The following is a 23,011-nucleotide window of genomic DNA, read 5'->3' as shown; positions in this document are numbered from 1 at the left end:
AGGGGCTATGTGTGTTTGTGTGTATTCACAATGTCATGGAAGAGTGAAAAGCAACACACAGGCAAACAGAAAAGGGAAAGTGTAAGAGGCAGCAACATGGATCTTCGCTTGGATACTTCAGTCAAGTACAGCTTTTTTTCCACTGCATGGTATGGCTGAACTGAACATCACTTCTCCTTATTTTCTCCACGATCAGCAGGTTTTTATTGCATAAAAGAGAGCAAGCCATAAATCTTACCATGTAAATTGTTTGTTGCAATATCTAAGTTTCTGACCAAGTCTGAGAACTGAGAGGTTGAACCAAGTTTCATCAGAGGACATAAAAATGGGCATAAAAGCTCAATTTTAATTAGCTATAATAAAAAAAAACAAAAAAAAAAACCATGTAAATTTGAGCTACTGGTACATACAGCGCTCTGCTTTAGTGTCAGCCCAGCTTACTTGAAATTAAAAGCAAAATAAACAACAAGAAAAAGAGTTAAATCAAGCCTAGAATACCTCAACATGGAAAAACAGCATAACCTGCTCACATCCTGCCTGAGTCATTTGGACATCTGTGTTTGAATATTCTGTCTGGAGGATGCCTGCAAAATGTTATAGCTGTAGTTCAAATACCTTAAGTAGCAAACCATCCTAACAGAGAGCATTCAGTGATGCAAACAAGAATATAAACGGACACTTTTAACAAAAGATCTACCATTGCTCTTAATTTCAGAGGCCAAGTGGTGGTACGGATCCTGGAGCTTGTTGCTTCTCAGGCTGTTCGTTGTATTTTTCTAGCAAACACAGGAAACGGGAAACAGCACTAGAATACAGCCCAGTGTCGTCAAAATGAACCCATCAGTGCATGCGCAGCTTACTAATTAAACTTTTGTATCTTGTAATCACCTTGATGATGCTAATTGCCAGTGCCATCCAAAGCAAGTATGCATCACAAGGGTTTGTATCGTCTGTTGTTGCTAAAACTGGTTCATCACCAAGATCAAGAAATGAATAGTTGATGTTTTTCAGCTGGAGCCTGATCTTACATAAATTTATAGCAATTATGAAGCCACATTGCGTAGTGGAGGTAGTGTTGATGTGCTGGACCGTGGAAAACGAGAAGCTTCTCCTCTGGTGGATGAGTCCCATCCTACTAAATAATGATGATACCACCAAAGCTTATATTTTAATTTTGTTAAAGAAGCTTAAAGGTTTTTCTTAATCTTTACTGATAAAACCTTTAATAAAAATTCATGTGGTAGTCAAGTAATGGAAATCGTGTTTTTCCTAAACCCACAGAATACTTTGATTACCTAACGCACCAGGCGACAGATCAGTCCTACGTGCCTCCAGACTACTTGTTTGTGGCTAACATAATGGTTGTGAACCAAACTGCATTCTATACTCGCACATATGTGGGCAACCTGTTTTCAATCTCAGTTTATCTCACACTTGGTTAAGCCCTCATAGTTTTAATGCACAGGATAACCACAAAGTGCCATTTTTAAAATGTGGAAGATTTTCTCAGCTGGCAACACAACAGTATCAGGACAAGTCACCTTGGCAACATGGACTATGTTGGGGTAGCATGCACGATTACATTTTATTCTGTTTTTAATGCCTAACTTTTATGTTTCTCTAATGCCTAACCATAACCAGGCACTGGTGAAACATAATGAACTACTACAGTAGTGAAGTGAAGGAGGTCAACATAAAGACAGGAAGTCCCAAAAGTAGGGGAACAAATAGGAAGTAAAAAAAAACAAAACAAACAAACTCCAACTTTCTGACATGTAGCCCATTTGTAAGCGCTGTAGAATTTTTCCGGCCAGTGTTTGTTACTGGCACAGTCAGTGCATCACTTACAGCTGCAGATGGATAACTGGTTATATGCAGCTGTAGAGCAGTTCCCGGTTTGTCAGAAATAATGGCACATGGGCACCATGTCCAATGGAAACTGACACAACGTTTTCTTGACACTGTGTCAGCATATGACAACCGGAGAAGGAAAATGTGTTGAAGTGGGTTATAGGTGTGACAGAATTCATTATTAGTGGTTTCCAGACAGGCTAGAGGTAGATGCATCTGGTCAAACCTGAGGAATAATTCCTTATCTAGCAAGACTGCCTCAAAGTACATCAGATTAAAACTAACTTGAGATTAATTTGATTTAAATTGGCGGAAGATAAAGCGGTAAAACGATATGTTGTATAATGAGGAGAAAAAAAGCTTGTTACTGTTGTGCTGTATAAAGACAAGAACCTCCACCAGTTCTCTTGACTGGTCTTGAAATGGTAATAGGCACATGGTTCGTGTACTTTTTGCAATGCTTTATTTACCTTTTGAAAATAAATGAATGTGACAACCTTTAAAAAAAAAAAAAGCTCATTCTTATTGTTAATATTTGTGTGTTTAAGTTTAAGATACCTCTGTATCTGTCCTCTTGTCAGGTTTTGTTGTTTACCACATTTGTCTGAATCCTATATTTTGATTTCAGTCCAACAAAAAGTGCAAAATAACTTCAATTGTCAGGGTTTCTGTGCTTTTATTTCAAACAAAACACAATGTAAAAGAGGATTTACTTGTTTCATGCAGCTGATATTGTCCCCAAATGTCAACGCTTCTTTAATATTCCTCTGTTGTGTTGGATTCTGCAGAGGATTAAATAATAATAGTGCTGAAAACAATCCAGAAATTACAGCTCCTGAGCTATAGAATAAAAACAGCTCTGCAATCATCACACTTTCATTAACACCCCACAACCCGCACTTAGGCCGTGCGGCGGCGTCAGGGGAAGCAGCACTTGTTACTGTACGTCTGCTGTGTTTACAGGGAAGGCTTGATTGCCGACATCATTGCAGCCTCGTATTGGCTTCCTGTGTTAATCCCCTTGCCGTTGCAGCTCTTTCTCTCGGAGGCTAGGGCGAGGGCGTGGAGGAGATTGTCATTTCTGCATCGCTTCACCCCAAACACCATTCACCCTAGGCTCATGTAAGGAGCCACCATATCCTGCTCAAACAAACAGCACTGAGCCGGCAGAAACAAACGCTTTTGTCTTTGAGTTATATTTAGTTCCAGTCTGCCTTCACCCAAATGCTTTTGCTCAGAGTGCTTGTCTGCCCTGAGTTTGAGTTAGATCATACATGACCATGCTGTTGGCTATACCCAAGCTAGGCTAGCAGCACACTTCCTCAACACAGTCAACCTGCACAGGAAGTTCAGACTTCTGCAGCTTGCCAATTACTCATGACACTGACATCGAGGGAGAACGATTTGAACGCCTACATGCTTTTTTATGCATCTAAATGCCTTCAACATCCGGCTTTGTTCTCTATTTGACACACAGCTGCTGTAACACCTCGGGCCTCCTTGGTTGTCAACTCTGGGAGATATGCCATCCCATCTCTCCTTTCACCAATGCTCTCATTTCTACAAACCCCGCAGGCCATGCGTGGCTCCTCAGAGAGCAGTGTGGTCTAGGAGACAGGAAACAGCTTGAGAGAAGCCCAGCAGTCAAGGCTGTGGGAGGGCAGAAAATAGGGTGGGGGGAGAAAAGGGGGGGGGGGGGGGGGGGGGGGGGATTTCCTCATATGGTGCTTGGACTTTTATCACAAGTGTGAAGTCCTTATCAGTTTGATGACCTCAGATCTCCTTCTTGTCCATGTGGGCAGCATTCTGTCAGGATGACCCTTATATTGCAAATTTCTCCATACTCTGCCTCCCATTAGCCCCCCCCCCTTCCATCATAGTGTCTGTTTTATAGGCTGCACACACACTCTTTTGGGTTCCATTTCAGAGTTGAGTAAATTAGCAGCTGAATTAATTATTTAACGGCCTATTGATGCTTTTTAGGGGGTGATCTTTGCTTACTGTGTCTTTAAAGTCGTGCATCGGGGAGCCTCCACTCCAGAAAGGAGGAGGAGGAGGAAGGGGGTGCTGTGCGCCAGTTGGAGGTGTCTGCATGTCGCAGCGGCTTGGGGCTGACATTAAGAAGAGCGCGTTCATGCTTCAGCTGGGAGGTACATCGCAGTTTGAAGACGCTGGAACTGCAGCCGGTCCAAGCAGAGACTCATCGGATCGAGGATTAATGGATGCGCAGAGAAACACTCCTGTCGGTGTTAAGTTGTCAGCAGATGCGCGGAATTTCTGGATGTAATGGGGAATACGACACCTAAACCTTTGATAGGTGAGACGTGAATTCGTTTCTTCATTGTGAAATGGTATCTGTGGGTCTCGTTGTAACTGCGATCGCTGCGCGTGGAAACGCGCTCCCCATCACGGGGGAGCTGAGCGTGATTCCTCACGGAGAGATTCCAGAGGAGCGCTCCCCAAGAAGCAGCTGCTGCACGTTCAGGCTACTTTTCTTATCACCCATGCGAGATTGCATGTACAGAAAAGCATTAATTGTTTACAAATGAATAACAAAACTCTGATTTCTAAGGGCAGACTACTCTCTCAGTGTGGTGATGAGGAAAATACATGTCATTCCCCCACAGTGGCACTTAATCATCCACTTGGTGCTGCTTTGCATTTCCATTTATACCAAGCAAATGGCAGTTTGCAATGTCTGCTTTCATGTGCCACTTGCCTCTAATGATTCTAGATTTATTCCAGTTTGATTTCTTGTAATCAGCCTTCCTTCATACAGAGATTCAAAATAATGAAAACAAGTAAATTAAGCAAGAACATGAATAAAAACATGACCTGGAAGCTGAACAAGCACTAAAATACTTCTCTAATATTCGACAGCAGCGTTTTCTTGTTCTGCCACTGTATTAAGTTAAATCTGAAGTGATTGCCTGGGATTTATTCCTGGATATGATTTGATTGTCACCCCCAGTTTTTGCATGATTACGAGCTCTCAGAATATAGCTCTCTAAGCCTCTTTGCTATGTCACCTAGAGCCCATTACTTGATAATCAGTTCCCCATATCACTTTGATTTAACTTCTGTCACACTCCCACGCCCCCAACTGGCTCTCCAACCAGCCAGATGATGTGGCTGCTGCCAGTGGAGTTGCAAGTTGGGCTTGGTCTGACAGTCTCACAGGAGTAGGAGATGTGTGGGATCTGCTGCTTGCCTGGATCTATTTAGACTATTTTAAAAAAAATAAAATAAAATGGATTTTAAGACCTGTTTTGTAGATGTAAAATTCCTCTAACAGTCATAGCAGCTATATTATGTTACACCAAAAGAAAGAGACATACCTTTGATGAGAAATCAATCTGTACTGTAAAGACTGATCGACAACTTTGACATATGAGCAAATAAAAAGCCAGATAATGTGGAGACCAAAGACGGTGCTGATGAATGCACATAATGTCTTTTACATTTTGAAAAGCTGTTTGCTAGCACAGCCCTTTTATCATTCCTGTTTCCCAACTGTTTTTCGCCACAAGCGATTGATCCATCACATGCAGCAGCAGATACATGTTGTATGTGATGTGTTGCATTGACAGCATTATTTGGAAATCACTGGCTGAGTTTTGCTTGACCAGCAGTTTCTCATCTGCTGTTTTCTGTTCCCCATCTGCTCTGTTTTTAGTCTGTTTGGTTTTTTTTTTTTTTATCTTGGACTTTTCTCTCCAAAAACTGAATGTGAAACTGAAATAAAATAATCGGCATTGACAAATTTGCTGTACTTTAGATGTCCATTGCTGCATTTGATCATTTTTGCGGACCATCAATTTGTCCATTTTGTGGACTTTTAATGTAGAAAGGTAGCAGTCAGAGTGGTTATTCATTGTTAATACCTTGCAAAGTCATTCAGAATCCTCACAGGTTCTTTTAACTACATGGTATTCTTGCAGTCACACAAAAAATCTCTTAATCTCATGAATGAAATGCAGCTTTTATTTTGTTTGTGAGGATGAAAAATGACATTGCTTTGTGTAGCTCAAAAGTTATAGCAATACTTTTAGACAATAATCAAGTCAGAAAGGATTATCTCTGTAGATAATTATGATTAATTACAACGTCCTTATGTTTGATGTGAAGTGTTCTTGTCAACAAAAACAAAACCTGTATTCATTTTCAGTTTTACAGCCCAGTCCCATGGCAAAATCTGAAGTAAGCACAACATCTAACTGTACTGAAACACTTTTTGGCTGTTGCATTACATTTAACAGGTGACAAAGGTATCATTTTGAAAGATGGAGCTACATACACACAATTTAAAACTTAAGATCCTCTCCCAATCCTTGGAGTTCTGGAACAGCCACGGATCCAGTTGCAGTTTCTTTGCTCTCTTTACAAACAGATTTAGGACTTTCACATTTAAAAATACTTAATAGAAGACACTAATAATTTATCATATCAAAATATATCCTTTTCTTTGTTCACTGATAGCTAAATCCCACCTTCTTGGCTGAATCCGGATCAAACAAATGTCTTAAGTGCATCTTTTTCCTCAAACGTTCAAAAATCAAAACTTTTGCACACTTCGAGGTTCAGTCTAACACTAGAGTTCCTCAGTCTGGTGTCTTTTAGACCCACTACTCTGTAAGTGTTGTTGATGATGTGACTCTGCTCCAAAACATCAGATTCAAATTAAATACTCCCTCAGCAGGTTTGTAATCAAGTTCTTAGCAAAGAGCCATTAAATTCAGCCAGGAACATCTAAAACATGCAGGGCAAAAGATCCTGAGGACTGGGGCTGAGAAAACACCGTTCGAAACCACAGTTAACATTACAGGGATGTGGTTTCATTAGAGCAGCACCTTCTAGTGGTCGCTATGATGCAAATAAAAGTGGTAACGCACTTTAACAGCCACAAAATGTGTTGATTGGAGGGGATAGATAGGCTACTGATACATTTGTTTTCACAATAAAAATCAAACAAACAAAAAAACAGACATTACATGTGAACTCAGATGCAGAAACATGAGCACTACAAGGACGTTGTTTCCTTGTTCAGTTTATTTCCTTAATCCAGATAAACGTTTATGTCTCACCTGTGTGTGCGACAGGTTAAAATGACGACAGTGTAAATGAACGTATAAATAAATGCATGTTAGAAACTGAATTAGGTGTTTGGTTTATATTTTGCAAGCAGATAAGTCATAATCAGATCCTATTGTTCTTTAGGCTCAAGAAAAATGGTTAAAAAATCCCCCACCCCTTTTTGTTGTGCTGAATTAATTAACCCACTCAGGCGCTTAAACGGACCTTTTGGGTTTCTTATGATAAAGCAACAGGATTTATGGCGTGACACTCGGATTTTTAAAGATCAGTGTCCATTTCTTTGCTTCTCTTGCACAAATGCCTGTTTAATCGGCGAGAGGAACCAACTGTTGCTACAACATGCTTAGCGCTGTCCCTCACTGCATGACCTGTTGTGCTATGCCTTTCATCTAATAATGGCAAACAAGTGTCTATATCAGGCCTCACTGTAGATGATTTAACTCCAGGTTCCCAGTATGTGACTCTGTCAGCAAGGCAGTTGAGCCCAAGGCCCATAAGCTAAGCCCCAACATGTTTTCTTTCCATTTACCCAAAGTGTGTCTTACTCCCTGAAAAACCAAATTCCCAGAGCATAAAAGGGAAGAGGCACCCACACGTCATTTGAGATGTTACAGATGTTCTTGCTTCTGCTTCAAAGTTTAGAATATAATCAGAGATAATGTCTAATTTAGGAAATGTGCTGTGGAACATTTCACTGAGTTATTGTCTTTACACCAGATCGCATTGAATTTTAAACAGAAATGTAATCACTCTGTGGCCCTGAGGAGAGTGCACACACAGCCTCGCCTCTGAATTTTCAATCTCAGCCAGTCTACACCATAAACACTCGTCCGAAGCGTTGATTTAATTTTATTGGAAACCCCGAGCAAACCAGGTCTCGTTTAAGCCGCCCGTTCAGTTTGGATCTTCATTTCTCGTCCTGAGAGTCTTTCTTTCCAAGCGGGACATTGACTTTTCAGTGAAGATAAGATCAAAGATTTAGTTTTTTATTTGGGGTATTTTAATTCTGACTAGCCACTGTATGATTCATCTTCCACTAGTGAAGATAACCGGAAAAATAAAAGCAGTCATTCAGGATTTGTTTATGCCGTAGGCCATTGCTGCATGTTGCCTAAACTTATCGTGTCTGTTGTCAACTTTATGTTGATTTTTTTTTTTTTTTCCCTGTTTTCTCTCATGCGCGACGGTACTATTAATAGCACTGACCTGAAGTCAGACACTTTTCTTGCCCTATAATGTATACACATGGGATTTTGTTTAAATTTACTATATGGATGTGGTGTGTAGACTGATTTAGGATGGTTGGCTATTTTACACTGTAAATGTGGGTTTCATGCTCAAAGAGTCTATTTAATGTGCTTGTTGAGACGGGTAGAGGGGTGGGTTCGTATTCCTTATGGGAAGGGAAGTGTGGGAGACTGTGGGCTTGCTTTCATAACTTAGTCTCTGCCTTCTAAACCAGGTCCCCTGAGCTGCTTGCAAACAAGTTGTTGTGTACTTATTGTGTTGTTTTTCCAGCAGCTGGTGTCACAATTGTTGCTGTTTTGACCTTCCCTCAGTCACATAAAAAATGGCCTGCATTTCACATATCATGTTCCTTTCCAACATAGCTGAACCATTAATGGCGTCTACTTTTCTCTCATGACTTTCCTCCACCCACAGATGCGACTCTGCAACCCCGTGCGGTGGCTAGCAGGCAGTACTACACCCTGCCTAACAATGGGGTGGGTGTAGAGAGGAGAACATCTGCTCCCCCAGTCAGCATCAATTTGGAGTCGCCCCGCTTTCACCCCCACGCCAAAGGGAAGAACATCAGGCTGGATGGGCAGCTTCGCCGTGCCACTCGCAAGAACAGCTTCTGCAACGGGATCACCTTCAGCCATCGGCCCGTTCACCTTTATGAAAAGGTTCCTTTCATCTCTTTATTACTGTATTTTTACGCAACAGACAGAGAAAGAATAAAAATGAAACGTGTTTCTTTCAGGTGCGTCTGCGCTTGACTGCCGTGCACACTGGCTGGAGTGGAGCTCTGCGCTTTGGTTTTACCAGTTTGGATCCCAGCGAACTTCTAGTCACTGACATCCCAAAGTATGCTTGTCCAGACCTGGTGACGCGGCCTGGTTACTGGGCCAAAGCTCTCCCTGAGAGACTGGCCTTAAAGGACAATGTGTTAGCATTCTGGGCGGACCGCCATGGAAGAGTTTTCTACAGCATCAATGATGGAGAGCCCATCCTCTTCCACTGTGGACTCAGCATTGGCTGTCCACTCTGGGCCATTATCGATATCTATGGCATCACTCAGGAGGTCACACTGCTTGGTGAGAGTTTTATTGTGCTGTTTACTTGCTCTGTGAAAGCGCTCTTATTAAACGCTGATGTTATTGTTCAGACTACATCCAACCAGTGCAAGCAGTGGCTTACACTAACTTATAACATGTTCAGATATCCAGCATATTAGCGCAGTTATGCACATTGGTTTCAGCTCAGGCAACTAGAGGGTCATATGTTTTTCACTATAACTGTGACAACCATGAAACCTCAGCGATATATTTTGTGTCAAAACATTCACAGCTAAATCAAGCATCTTCTTGGGAGTTCGGGAGTTCAGTAAGCAGCTGTGGAACAAAAACTCTACAGCACCACAAGCCAATTTAGAAGAAGTGGGTGGTGCAGCGTGGGATGGCTCAGGGATGAATGATCTGTCTGTCAAGACTGATCTGTGTTTGTCTACAAAAAAAAAAAAAAAAAAAAAAAGGATTGGAAAAAAACCAGAACGTTTTTCTCTCAGATTGGCTGACATGGCAGACGTCAAGCAGTCAATTCACTCCTCATCCTCAATCCATCCACTCTCTTCGTCTCCTTTAGCAGTCTCTTTACTATAACTTTCCCGCGCTTTGTCACTTTCTCCCCTTACGCTGCCTTTATTTCCATCACTCTCTCCCCCGCGGTCCCCGCTCGTACGCGCTGGTTGTGTTTATGTTCAGTCTGACAGGAGCTATGGCCTTGTTTGGTCAAGGCGCTCGATCCCCAGAGCTTTGGTGAGAGGCCAGTGCACTCAACTGCTCCAGCATCCGTAGAAATAGTGGTAAAGGAATGTCTCATAAGTCGAAGGAGGACCACCAGTTCCAGGCTTATTTATATCGGCCTCTAAAACAGAAAAGTTGAGTTGCTTTGTGAATTTTGAAGAGGCACTTGAGAGAACTTACGTTAGTGAGGAACGAAGCATCAGGAGGTAAATAATGTGGTGAAGAACAATAAACGTCTGGCTGAGAGAGATTATTTGTTTTTAACAGGGTAGTTTATTTAACTCCACCACAAACATCCCAACAAGCGTTAAATTCAAACTGTAATGACTACTCCAGCTGTTTAATCTCATATGTGATGAGTTGCAGTGGGGGGAAGTACTGAATAGCACTCGCGGTGGATGCAAAGTAATTAGTGTTAATGACAAAACTCACATTTTTACATAAAATACCCATTTTTATTTTCTCCCTTTTAGATGCTGTCTTTACAGCAGTTGCTTTATAATCATTTCCAGAAAAACACAGCCTGTGTGTATGAGAGAACCCCCCCCCCCCAAAGTTAGAAATTAGATGCTGACTGGGTGTAAAAATAGTGAGTCAAAATGTAAATCTGTTAATCAACAGAAAATGTGGTCTGTTTGCTAGTTGTGAAACTTAAATCATTAATCTCTTTTTAACTAGAAAGCCCAGATGTTTTCTGAATTATGGCTTATATTTATTCATTTACTGCGATGGACTGGTGAGCTGTCCAGGATGTACCCTGCTTTTCACCCAAAGACTGCTGGGATAGGCTCCAGCTTACCTGCGACCCTTCATCGGACTAAGTGATTAGGATAGTGAATGAATGAATTTATTAATTTATTATTTATCCTCTTGTGTTGGTAACTGGAACATTTGGCAGATAGTACAAAGAAATTGCAGCAATCACCTAAAGTGTTTGGACATAACAAACATTAATCAGTTTAATAACACCAGAAATTGCCAGACTGGTTGATAAGTCTCTCCTCTAAGAATAGAGTTGAATCTTTTTAATGTGCCCATGTAATGTTCTTTATGTGCTATAAGACACACTATGAGCACTCCAGGAACTAGTAGCTCCTGCAGCAAATGAGCATCCTGCTGGTCTGCCAAGTTCCACAGCTTTTTTATGGTCTTATTTCCTTTGTGTTCCACTAAGCGTGCTGAGCTAGCTCACAGCTCAACCTGCAACGGAACTGTTACAAGCATTCACCACCGTTACGATACGTCCATGTGCGCATGACCTTGTGTGATTCCTTAATAATCTTTCTTTCAAAAATGTATAAATGAATCCTTTTCTTTCTTTCTTTTTCTGGGCTTTATGAAACAAACATAAAACATTAAGGAGAAGAACAAGTGCAGAAACTGGAAAAGCTGGTGTTTGCTGCTTGTGGGATGTTGTGTTCGCAGGACCGGATTAGCATATTAATAGATCTCCATTTTGTGAACGAGGACGGAAATGTGGAATTATACCATAAGCAACTTTAAAGGCTTGAATTTTCCTTAAAAACACTTAAAAATGTACAGTTTTGAGGTTTACAGTGAGAGTTTAAGTGAGAAATTAAAGTTTGTGTCTATAATATGATTTTTAAGAGAAGTACACGGAGCAGTTGCATCTGCTAATGCAACACAAATAAGATCTGAGTTAATTGTTTTTCCTCTAATATCACAGTCCTGCTAAAATTAGCAACCTATGGAAAAATTAGATTCAGAGAATTGATGCTCTGCCAACATGGTTATACGTTCTAAATAAAGATACTTATTCCGTGCAGTTTTTACATTTTATCTTAAGTTTATTCTTCATACATTAAGTTAACGTTACGTGCTTGTGTGTCCATATTTTGTTTTGCAGATAGCACATTTGCTGAAAGTGTGGGGTCCAGCTGTCTGAGCGCTGCCCGTCTGAGTGCCTATCTGCCGCAGAGCAGCCACGATTCAGCCAATTACAGCAACAATCAGCTGGAAAACAACCAGGCTGCTGCCAAGATGGCAAACCTGCAGCTCAACAACTACACTCAGCTTATCCCCTGCTGCTCTTCCTCCTTTTCCTCCACATCCACACAGTCCTCTTCTGTCTCCACCGCACTGCCAAGGATGGGCCGAGGCCTTCCTTCCCTGCTGGACAATGACTTGCACTTTCACCCCGTCCGTGGCTCTGATGTGATACTTTCTGCAGACCGGTCAGCCGCTTGCATCCATTTTCTGGACAGCAGTCGGACTCTGGTATTCAGCGACCGGCCTCTGCATGTAGGTGAGACTTTGTACGTGGAGGTCGGCCATCTGGGCTTGCCTTACTTTGGGGCCCTGTCGTTTGGCTTAACATCCTGTGACCCAGCTTGTCTGCATGCTGGGGACCTGCCAGCTGACCCTGAGCTTCTCCTGGACCGGAAGGAATACTGGGTGGTGCATCGGGGCTTCCCAATGCCCTGCTCTGGAGATGTGCTCAGCTTCAGTCTGCTGTCGAGCGGAGAGGTGCACCATGGCGTGAATGGAGTGGGGCGAGGCCGGCTGCTCTGTGTGGACTCCTCCCAGGTCCTGTGGGCCTTTTTCACCCTGCATGGAGCTGTCAACAGACTCAGGATACTCGGTAAGCACTTTCGTTTAAGCAATATAAAGAACTCAAACTAAATTTATTCATTTTATTTGCAGAAAAGTCACAAGTCCAAAAATGTTATTTGTGTAAGTTTTTTGTTAATTAGATAAATCCATTTTTGTAATCGTACTGAAAACGTACAGAAAATTCTATTGACAATGCATCTTGAAGAAGTTTTAGGATGTGGAGTGTGAAACTGAACGGCTTCAGCAGCCTGATCCTTATGTCTATTTCAAGTCAGCTTCAAGTTTCTTTAAATATTTCTATTAAACAATAATTAAAGCAAATTGAAATCCAATTCAGATTAAGATCTCTTTTGCAACAGTGACCCCGCCAAGAAGCACATCATTAAAAAATAAAATACAGGGAGTTCATTCATTTTCCTGTTTAGTCCAATTAAGGGTCGCAGAAAGCTGGACGAGAGGCAGGATACACTACAGAGAGGTCACCAGTCCATTGCAGGGCCAACACAAAGAGACAAACAACCACTCATGCTCACACTCACTCCTAGGGACAAGTCAGAGTAACTAGCTAACCTAACATGCATGTCTATGGATGGTGGCAGGAAGCTGGAGTACCCAGAGAGAACCCACACATACACAGGGAGAACATGCAAACTCCACACAGAAAGTTTGAGCTGAGACTCAAACCAGCAACCTTCTTTCTGTGAGGCCTCAGTGCTAACCACTACGCCACCGTGCAGTGCAGGTCGCCTCTCCATCGTAGGAAATACAGCTGCAAAATACATTGTAATAATAGATTAAAACAAGCAATAATTTTGCAGTTTCACATCTGTAAACTGGTTTTAAAGTTGTTGTTTCCCTTTCGGCATGTTCCTCATTGAAGGGGTCGCCACGGCGAATCATCACTCTGGTGAATTGTCACATGTTTTATGCCAGATACCCTTCCTGACGCGACTCTCCACATTCACCTGGGGGACCAGCTCCACAGAGAACAAGCCTCCTTGGGGCTGCAGCGAGCAGGACTTGAACCACCGACCATCAAGCCCCATGAAAAGCGACTCTACCACCGGGTCCACTGCCCCCCCAAAATGGTTTTAAAATGCAGTAGCTAAAATTAGGAGAACAATATTTTTAAGTTGCAAATACTCGAATTTAGCAACAATTTAATAACATAGATGCTTTTAAAAGGATTCTAGGCTAATCCCACAGCTACCGCGCATCCAGACTCTTACTGAGGGCACTAAACCTCTGTCGTGTCACCTGTTGGATACCGTGCTGCTGAGACTGACGTTTGCCTTCTTCTAAATTGTTCTTTCTAGAACTAGAAGTAACAATGTGAAGCAAAGCAGATGCAGGAAAATTTGGTGAGAGAACAGCATGGCCCTGCGATGGGCTGGCCACCTGTCCAGGTGTATCCTGCCTCTCACCCAGTGATTGCTGGGATAGGCTCCAGCTATTTAGTTATGATTTTCCATCATAACTAAATGACAAACGGTGAAGCTGCATTTTCAGGTGATTCATCATGTTCTGATGAAGTAGGAGAATCCATGGAACAGTTCATCTGATGTAGACCTGCAATACTAAATTGGTGCTGTGTTTTTTAAAGATAGCTTTAAAACAGCTATCAGCTGCTGGCTGCTGCATATTTATCAAACAGAAAAAGAAGAGACATAAATCTTCATATTCAGTTCTATACCACAAAGCAAATCAGCGCATGTCCTGAATAATGAAAGCCTGATGGAGGCTTTTTTTTATTTCCCAGACTAAAGGAATGCGTCTGAGTAGTTTATGTCTGCATGAGCCTGCTCAGCTTTGAGCTGTGACCTATCTGTCCCAGTCCCACTACTCCCACATAAACTCCTATCAGCTCAGACTCCATTCTCACTGCTCCTCGTCCAACAATACTCTCCTCAAAAACCAGCAGCTATGAGGAAAATCACTCTATTAACCAAGCAGGCATATCTAATCTGACTGTTTAGGGCCAGTGTAAAGCCTCACACTCCTGCGCTGCTTTGAAACACTTTGAGGACACTGTGTGCTCAAGTTATACAAATCAGCTACGGTTAAATATACCCTCAGAGAAAATCCCACCTTTTATAGGCACCTCATGACTCTTCTTTCATCTGGAGGTGGTTGATTTGTATTTGTCTTTGTGCCCCAGGAACACTGCAATCCAGTCCTCCCCCCACATCCCCCACCACCTCCCAGAGCAGCAGCCCAGATGACAGTGACTCAGACCTGGCATTCAGCGTCAACAGATCCTCCTCTGCTTCTGAATCCTCTCTGGGTAAGTTGCCAAATGTTGACAGCATACCTAATGCTACACTGTATATAGAAAGCATCATGAGATCGTCACCACAGACACGTAACCGTCGCGTTGGACAGTTTGGTGTCGTAGGAAAGACGTTTTGTCCCACTTTAAAGGCTGCAACCAGAGTTTTTGCTTTTGTTACTTTTGACATCTGGGATGAAAGTTTCTTTTATTGGGATATAAATGAACAATATACAGTGTTTTGTCGTAGGAAGAGCAGTCTGCTCCATTTTAAGATGTTCACATATCTTTTCTTGGTTCTCCCTCAGTGACTGCGCCCAGCTCCCCACTCAGCCCCCCCACCTCTCCGTCTCTCACTGCCTCAGAGTTTCCCCCTGCTGGGAAAAATGGAGAATGCACCATCTGCTTTGACCAAGAGGTGGACACGGTTATCTACACCTGCGGACACATGTGTCTGTGCAACGACTGCGGCCTGAGGCTGAAGAGGCAAATCAATGCTTGCTGTCCGATATGCAGGAGGCCCATCAAAGATGTTATCAAAACATATCGGCCATGATGGCGTGGGTGTTTAACCGGGTGTAGCTGCTTCCGCTGCTGGATGTCACCACCTGTTGACCCTTCTCAGGCTTTGCTGGACCAACCAGAGATTTAGCCACACAATTACATTGCTGTGCCTCTTTAGATTCCCATTTTGTATGAGCAAATCCAAACCTGGAGACAAAATAGAGTTTTTATACTCCAAACCAAGATGGAGCTCATCTTCATACATAGACTGTGCACATGAGCACCTGTACTTTGGCAATGAAGGAAGTGATGAAACACGCTCAATTTTGTATTTTCTACATGAGGACTTTCATGTCTCTTGTGCTTGTTGGGCAGAAAGGCCTGCTGTGAATATTTTGTCTACGCTGTCTCTGTTTTAGATTTACGTGTGCTTCAGCAGAATATGAGGACCATCGTCTCTGACTTCCTAGTGCCTTAGATTTTTGTCACATTGTTTGTCTGAGTAATTATGCTAATAATCCTAGCCATATTTTTAATGTACTTTACTGAAGATTTATGATGAATAAGGCACACAGATATGAAATTTATGCAATAATAGTCGTAATGGTAAGTAGACAGAAGGCTGTATGTATGTATGTATGTCTACTGTTGTGCTTAAAGAAAGTGGTGGTGGGAAAATGTTTGTTAAAAGGAAGAATCTGGTTTTGCACATTGAGAAATGAATAAATGGTCTGAATAAAGTGTGTGTTGTTTTAGTAATAGCCTAGGTTTAAAAAAATGTTAGATCTGCACCTCTATCTAGGGGGAGACTGAGCTCCATTTATCTGAACGAACAAACAAACTATGTGTCTTTGCAGAGTAATATAAACTGTCTGAGATGTATAAATGTGTAAATTAGATTTTTCAATTTTTATCATTGCAAAAGCTTACTCCAGTTTCAACTATTCTATTCTATTCTATTCTATTCTATTCTATTCTATTCTATTCTGAAGTCATTTAGCAGCTTTTATCCAACTTATCCAACAAACCACATATGAGAGTGAGAACAACACAAGCAAGAAATCAAACAGTAGATGACATCATAGATAAGTGCTGGTCAGACTGCTGCGGGTCCAGTTGGATGCAGTTGTTGTAAGATAGTGGGCAGCCTTTTTTTTATGATTATTATTTTTTGTAGTTAAAATAAATCAATACATCATTTAATAATAATGGAAATAGTTGGCACAATAATAAAACATTTAATTTTTTTCTTTAAAATAAGACATCCCCCTTTTTTTCAAACATAATTTCTATATTTTATGATATTTTTAAGCTAATCAAATAACAACTTTAAATAAAGCAGAGGCTGTAATTTATATTGCTCCATATCAGTAGTTTTAAATGAATTCTGTTCAACCAGTAAAAATAACATCTAACGCCTTCAGGTGACATTTTGATATTTTCTTTTAATTTCCAAGTGAAAACTGACTTTAAAACATGACTGAGCATTTAGATGAGAATAGACTTAGCCATCTGTGACTAAAAGTAATTTTGAACTGAAGCAACAACAAAACAGATTTTCTTTTTCTTACCATAAAGTAATTTTCTGATTTAGATACAAGAATGTACAGAAGGGTGGTGCTGTCAATCTACTAAAAGAGGTTATCAATCCTATCATGTTACAACTTGATAGTTTATTGTAAAAACGTGAAACATATCATGTTATGACATATTAGGTTTTATTGTAAAAATTTTAATTTTTTCTTTTTGGTTTTGGTTTTTGTTTTCTAAATTTACCCTTTAAATAACCAGGAAATTCCCACTGAGATTAAAAACTTTTTTCACATGGCAGAGCTTGCCAAAAGGCACCAAGAAGTTACAGGCATTGACATGAAAACACACACACACACACACACACACACACACACACACACAAAGATAATGAAAACTAATTACAAGTTAATGAGTTAGACTCAAGTGTTTTTAGTTATGACATTATTTGTCATAAAACTGTGGAATAGAAACAGTATTTGTCTTTGAACAAGCAAACTGTGCATGCAGTAGATCAGAGAGATTTAATTTACCAAATGGGATCAGGCTGAACTCAGATTGTGATGGTGACGTTTGTTCATGATGATAAACCAGGCAGGACTACGTCTTTGTTTTAGTTTCCCAGCGGTGTGTGTATCCTTTATCAATTTAATCTGAGTTCTCAGAAGACTGCAAGGCCACAGGTGTAACCACTGGCACATGTTAACCAAAATCAACACACACACCTAGACACATGAATACACTGAATGCAGGAGACGTGTGTTGTTTTTAACTGTCCCCCATTCCTGCATGTACAACATTAAACTAGAAGAGAGAAATCAATACTTGACAAAAAAAAAAAAAAAAAGTACTAAATTTCTGGTTGACAAGAATATTTTGCATAAAATGTATTTTGCTCCAATATTTCTAGGTTGGAACAACATCAGGATCAGTGTTTTATGTTTTTACAATAAAACTTAAATATTACAACGTTATCTGTTTCACGTTTTGACTGTAAAACGATGACATCATAACCTGATAAGGTCGTCATTTATTTTACATTCTGGTGACAACTCTGTGCTTCCATAGCAATGTAAAAAAGCAACTATTTAGACAGTGGTAGCTTATTTTATTCATGACACCTACATAGATATATGTGGCTGTGTTAACAGAGACCATTTTAAAGCAAAACATGTTGACATTGGGAGAGAAGTGCAGGTAAAACTGATTTTACCTTTCAGGTGTAGTGACAGGGTAGTCTCCAGTGCTGTACTGACACGGAAAATGACTAGATGACATATTATGTCATAAATCTGCAGGTCTGATGCGTAAAACTGATAGAAGAGGAGTGTCCAAGTCTGATTCTCATGATCTAGTATCCTGAAACTTTTCAATGCATCGCTTCTCCAACACACCTGAATCAAATTGTTAAATTCTATCATTCAGCTCTGCAGAAGCCTGGTACTGAGCCCTTCATTTCACTCAAACGTTGGATCTAAAAGTTGCAGGAAAGTAGATCTCGACTAAGCCACCTCTGCTCTCCCAGCTTTACTCTCCAGACCTGCAGATCTGTAACACCCAGTCTGTATCACAGTTTGTACAACCCGCATTCCTTCATGTGGCCAGCAGAGGGCGCTCCTGTGATTTAGAAAGGGTTCGGCTGCAGAAGTCCATCAGAAAATCACAGCACTTCTCACTTCATCTGTTACCTAAATCATCTCCTTATGAGATTATAATCTTAATTTGTCATGATCCCTGATTAGATTTTAGTTTTTTCCTCTTCATTGATCCGTTTCTCTGTTTTTTGTCCTCCAAACATTTTTTTTTTTACATTGTCCAGAAACCAAATATAAAAAATCAGCAATAATGAGCATCAAAGTCAGGATTTCTTTTCATCAGGCGTTGTGAATTTTTTTTATTTACAAAACCGTGCTTTTTTTTTAATTTTTTAAATTCACCTACTATGTATTTCTATGTAGCTTTATGAGAATCCTCTTCAGTGTGGGCTGCTGCACCCGTTCAGTCGGAGCAAAACAAATTAATGTGGCATGCATGTTGTTGCTCCAATATATTACATACAAACTGACTTGACTTTAGCAATGGTTTTGGTAACCCAGAAGAGAACCTTGTTCGGATCTGGCACAAAATTCGACAGGATTTTCCCAAAGAGATGGTGTCATCATTAAGGGAGATGAGAAGGGGGTGGTAGATACTTTTTACTAATCTGAAATCCATAAAAATATTTAAAATACTGAACATGGTTGTGAATTCAACACAAACGAGTTGTAAAAAGGAAAAAAAAAAACTTGTTAGGCTCAACCAAATAAAATACACTCCTTCTGTTCTGCTTGCGGATGCTCCTGTACCGATTATCAGCCAATCAAGCCTCTCCAGTAAAAGGTAAATCAAAATTATATTGATTTACCTTTTACCTGTATTCCAGCTTGCTCTAAGGTGGTGTTTTCAGACCCTTTATCCTATAACAGTGTTGCCACATTCAAACTGTAGATACATTTCTGAAATCATATCTCAGTTACTAAACCTAATGAATGTAAAATAGAAAAAAAAAATTTCAATGGATTTCTAAGTATTACAACTTGTTTGCTTTAAAAAAAAAACAACAGGTCAAATAAAGGGGTCAGACTTCATGTGGGATATGTTTTTATCATTATACTATCAGATCTTGCATTAGGAAGCAACCTTCAGTTTCTCATTGCTTTTTAACCAGACCTTGATAGCAAGTGGAAATAACGAAGTAACCATGCTTATTTCAGCTAGTATAGATATCAAACATGATCTATTTCAGTATATTGTGATCTACATAGTGTCAAATTAATCATCTGTATCAGCAGAACTCTTTCTGGTTCCAAAAACTCAATCTCCCTTCCTATCTGCCTCGTTTGACTTATCACTTCATCTTCCCGCCTTCCCACCATCTGCCACTCACATGCCAAGCGTCTGTAACATACCAGCAGCAATGCAGCCATTCCCAGCTCCATCACCACCTCTTTCAATTACATGACTTTGTTTTTGTGCTGAAATAAAATATATCTGTAAGTCATCATTTTTATTTCTTATTATTAGTATTAGTATTAGCATTATTAGTATTAGCATTTATTTAAGAAGAAGATGATGATGAAGAAGAATTTCTCATAACGTGGACAGTTCATGATGGACAACAGGAAGGATCCCTTCACAGTTCCAAGGCAAGGCAGACTTGTTTCTACAGCATGTCTAATGTAAAAGACAACTCAAAGCACTTCAAACATTAAAAGCAAAGTGCAAAAGAAACAGTCAAAAGTACATTAAAATAAAAGAATTAAAACAAACAGTAAAGAATCCAATAAATTAAACAGACATAAAACAAAAAAGGGAGAATCAGACAACAGAATACACACATTAGGTTACATATGATACAAACAGACATTAATGGGAAATACACCATCTGCATCATTACTTCCAATGAGCGTATGTGATTTAAAAAAAAAGTCATTCAGAAAGAAAAAGAAAAGGAAAAAATAAGACCTGAATTGAAAGAACCAAGATTTTTAGCAGTTTAATGGTTTTCTGCTAATTTGATTCAGATGTTAGGAGCGTTAAAACTAAACACTGATTCAGTGTTCAGTTTTCACTCCTGGGATGGAAAGCAAACGTCACCCCAAAATTATAGAAGTCTCGGTGGCTCATACGGCATCAGCAGGTCTGGTCTATATTTTGGACCAGAACCATTCAGAGCCTTGTACACCAGGTCTTTTGTTTGAAAGATCTGTAAAAATACTGTTACTGCAGTGAAGACTACTAAAAACATGTTGAGTCAATGGTCTCCTGGATATACTCTTCAGTTGTAAAAGGTAGTAAAATATGGCGGTTAAAATTGAACATGGAGTCCAAAATGACATCAAGACCTCTGACTTGCCAGCTAATCTATGACGGTAATTTTTGTTTCTGAAAAAACAAAGATGTGTGTTTCATCTTAATTCAGGTCAGAAGTGGGCAACCTCTTGGGGTCAAACAACAGAAGCAGGCTCCAAAGGCAAGACGAGAAGCAGTAGTCGGGGACAGATCAGGTTGGTAACAGGCAGGCAGTTCAGGTAGGAGTGCTGGAAGGTCAGGCATGAGAGCAATGACAATCTGGCAGTGAGTGAATGGTGGAAGCTGCAAATTTGTTTGCTGAAATGAGCAAATCATAAACTTTGTATGAAACCAGAATTCCCAGATTGGGTGCTAACCTGGAGTCTCTTCAGCATCATCAAGGTAAGATATTTAGTTTGCTTCCATGAGCCAAGTTATAGTGAGAGATGCTAAACAAAAGGGGTCCCAAAATGGAACCTTGGTGAACTCCAGGTGTCATCTTTCATTTTAGAGGATATTTAGTTACGAATTGATAAAAAGTACGTTTTAGATTAAGATTAAACCAGTTCAGAACTGGACTGGGGATTGAAGCCCAGTTCTCCAAATGGTCTAATAGAATTATGGTCAATGTCAAGAACCACAACCACATTTCTGCTTTGCTGAACTTCTGTAACAATAATGTCAAGCCATCCCTGCGACAGCACCACAACCACATGCACCTCAACGCTTACAATGAATCGTATGAAGAAATGCACATCTGGCAGTGAAAGAGCCTGATGTCTTCTGTTTCCTGTCTGCCCCTTCAGTTAAAGCTATGTCTGTTGTGGAGGAAAGTATTCATTTATCTGCTTCAGCCGTATTAGACACGGAGACGCTGCACACTGCTTTCTGTGAGGAAAGTTGAGCATTTGAGTAAAACAAATCTGCTTACAGCTTATTTCTAAACGAATCAACAGGCTTTTCTTTAGCTGTGTTGTCAGAACCCAAGGGCCTCCTTTAAAAAAAAAAAAGGGTTATGATTTTAAATTAGTTTATTCCATTAGCAACAATTGCATATGAAATAATGTCACGTTTAATGTGACTCGATGATGCACCTCTGCAACATTAAGCTCTCTTGCAGTAATGTTCTCTGATAACTTGTGCTGCAGTCAATGTCTGACTCAAGTGTGAATTTGGTCAAATGAAGGACTAAATTACAAATTTCCAGGGCTTCTATGTACAAAGCAGAAATGAACAATTCAGTCTCTGAGCCATGTTTTAAGGAAGAAGGATGCGTTTCATTTTTTTTAAAAAATCAACTTATGCAATATTGTTGAACATGAATGAGTTACATGACTTGTTTTTGTGGTCTGGTTGTCGTGTTGTCTGATTTGATTTGACAAGAGGAGCTTAATGGATTTAAGGTCTGTCTTGATAATTTAGGTATTATCATTTACTTTGAAATGTCACTACTGCTGAATTTATATGTTACTGTCCGACTTGACAGGAGGGTTGGGGGGGGGTTGATGCAGCAGGAAAGAAGTGACAACTGCTTTTACTTTGGCTAGAATTAGCAGGGGGATGTCTCTTCACTGTGATGTATGACAACCTTTGAAATAAAGGAAACACTAGCTGCGTTCTTAGAATAAATGCAGTTTATTGGATTACTTTTAACTCTTCATTCACAGGAGATTACACAGAAATTGAACAGTCAAATAAAGTATTGAGCACTGTTATAAAAAAGCTTACAGAGTAGTTTCACGTTTTTTGTGTCAGTATGAGGATGGGCAGGTGTTTAAAGGTAGAGTATGTAATATTTTCAATATTTTCAAAAGAAATTAACTAAAAAAATAACTACAATCATTATTAGATAGTTTTTTAAACATGTAGGTTCCAGTCTGTCCATATTTGATGCGTTATTAAATTACAAGTTTAATTAATGACAAAGACCCTTCTTGAATGTTTTCTGACCAGTAAAAAGAAAAGTACTTTTTTCCACCAGTAGGGGGAGTATAAGCCCATTTATTGCAGAGCGGCTCTGGGCTACAGCTCACAAGCGATTCCTGCCCTCATTGGAGCTGGCAAGGAAGGAGGGGTGAGGGGTGAGTTTTGCTCATTACTGTCAATCTGTGGTCATTTGTGGAGGTAGCAGTTTTGTGGTTTTGCTCACGACCTGGTGTTTGCCACCTGGTGGTGGAAAGAATCACCTTGAAATCTTACATATTCTGCCTTTAAATGTTTATACATCACTAAAGTGATAAAGCCACTATGTAGAATTCTGTTCTGATCTCATCTGCTTTTATTGTCATACAAAAAAAGACATCTTGACCTGCAAGGCATCAGGGATCCAAGC

At 40.3% G+C, this 23,011-nt stretch overlaps 1 protein-coding gene across 1 annotated transcript; it reads left to right on the top strand.

Moving 5' to 3' along the window:
• Nucleotides 1-3,847: 3,847 nt before the first annotated feature.
• neurl1b (neuralized E3 ubiquitin protein ligase 1B) lies at nucleotides 3,848-15,986 on the top strand. Its single transcript, XM_079250493.1, has 6 exons — nucleotides 3,848-4,168; nucleotides 8,608-8,852; nucleotides 8,930-9,263; nucleotides 11,839-12,573; nucleotides 14,704-14,829; nucleotides 15,123-15,986. Exons 1-6 carry the CDS (start codon nucleotides 4,138-4,140, stop codon nucleotides 15,368-15,370), a joined length of 1,719 nt encoding a protein of 572 aa, XP_079106619.1. The 5' UTR covers nucleotides 3,848-4,137; the 3' UTR covers nucleotides 15,371-15,986.
• Nucleotides 15,987-23,011: the final 7,025 nt, after the last annotated feature.

Source organism: Telmatherina bonti, assembly GCF_933228915.1.
Source record: "Telmatherina bonti genome assembly, chromosome: 12".
In the NCBI taxonomy this organism is placed as follows: domain Eukaryota; kingdom Metazoa; phylum Chordata; class Actinopteri; order Atheriniformes; family Telmatherinidae; genus Telmatherina; species Telmatherina bonti.
Note: the sequence above shows the minus strand (reverse complement) of the source record. Positions and strands in the feature narration are given on the sequence as shown.

Excerpts from the sequence above, each read along its gene's own strand:
- neurl1b (XM_079250493.1), top strand. The coding sequence starts at position 4,138 with ATGGGGAATACGACACCTAAACCTTTGATAG. Across the intron at positions 4,169-8,607 it reads GACACCTAAACCTTTGATAG|ATGCGACTCTGCAACCCCGT; the intron begins GTGAGACGTGAA and ends CTCCACCCACAG. Across the intron at positions 12,574-14,703 it reads CAACAGACTCAGGATACTCG|GAACACTGCAATCCAGTCCT; the intron begins GTAAGCACTTTC and ends TTTGTGCCCCAG.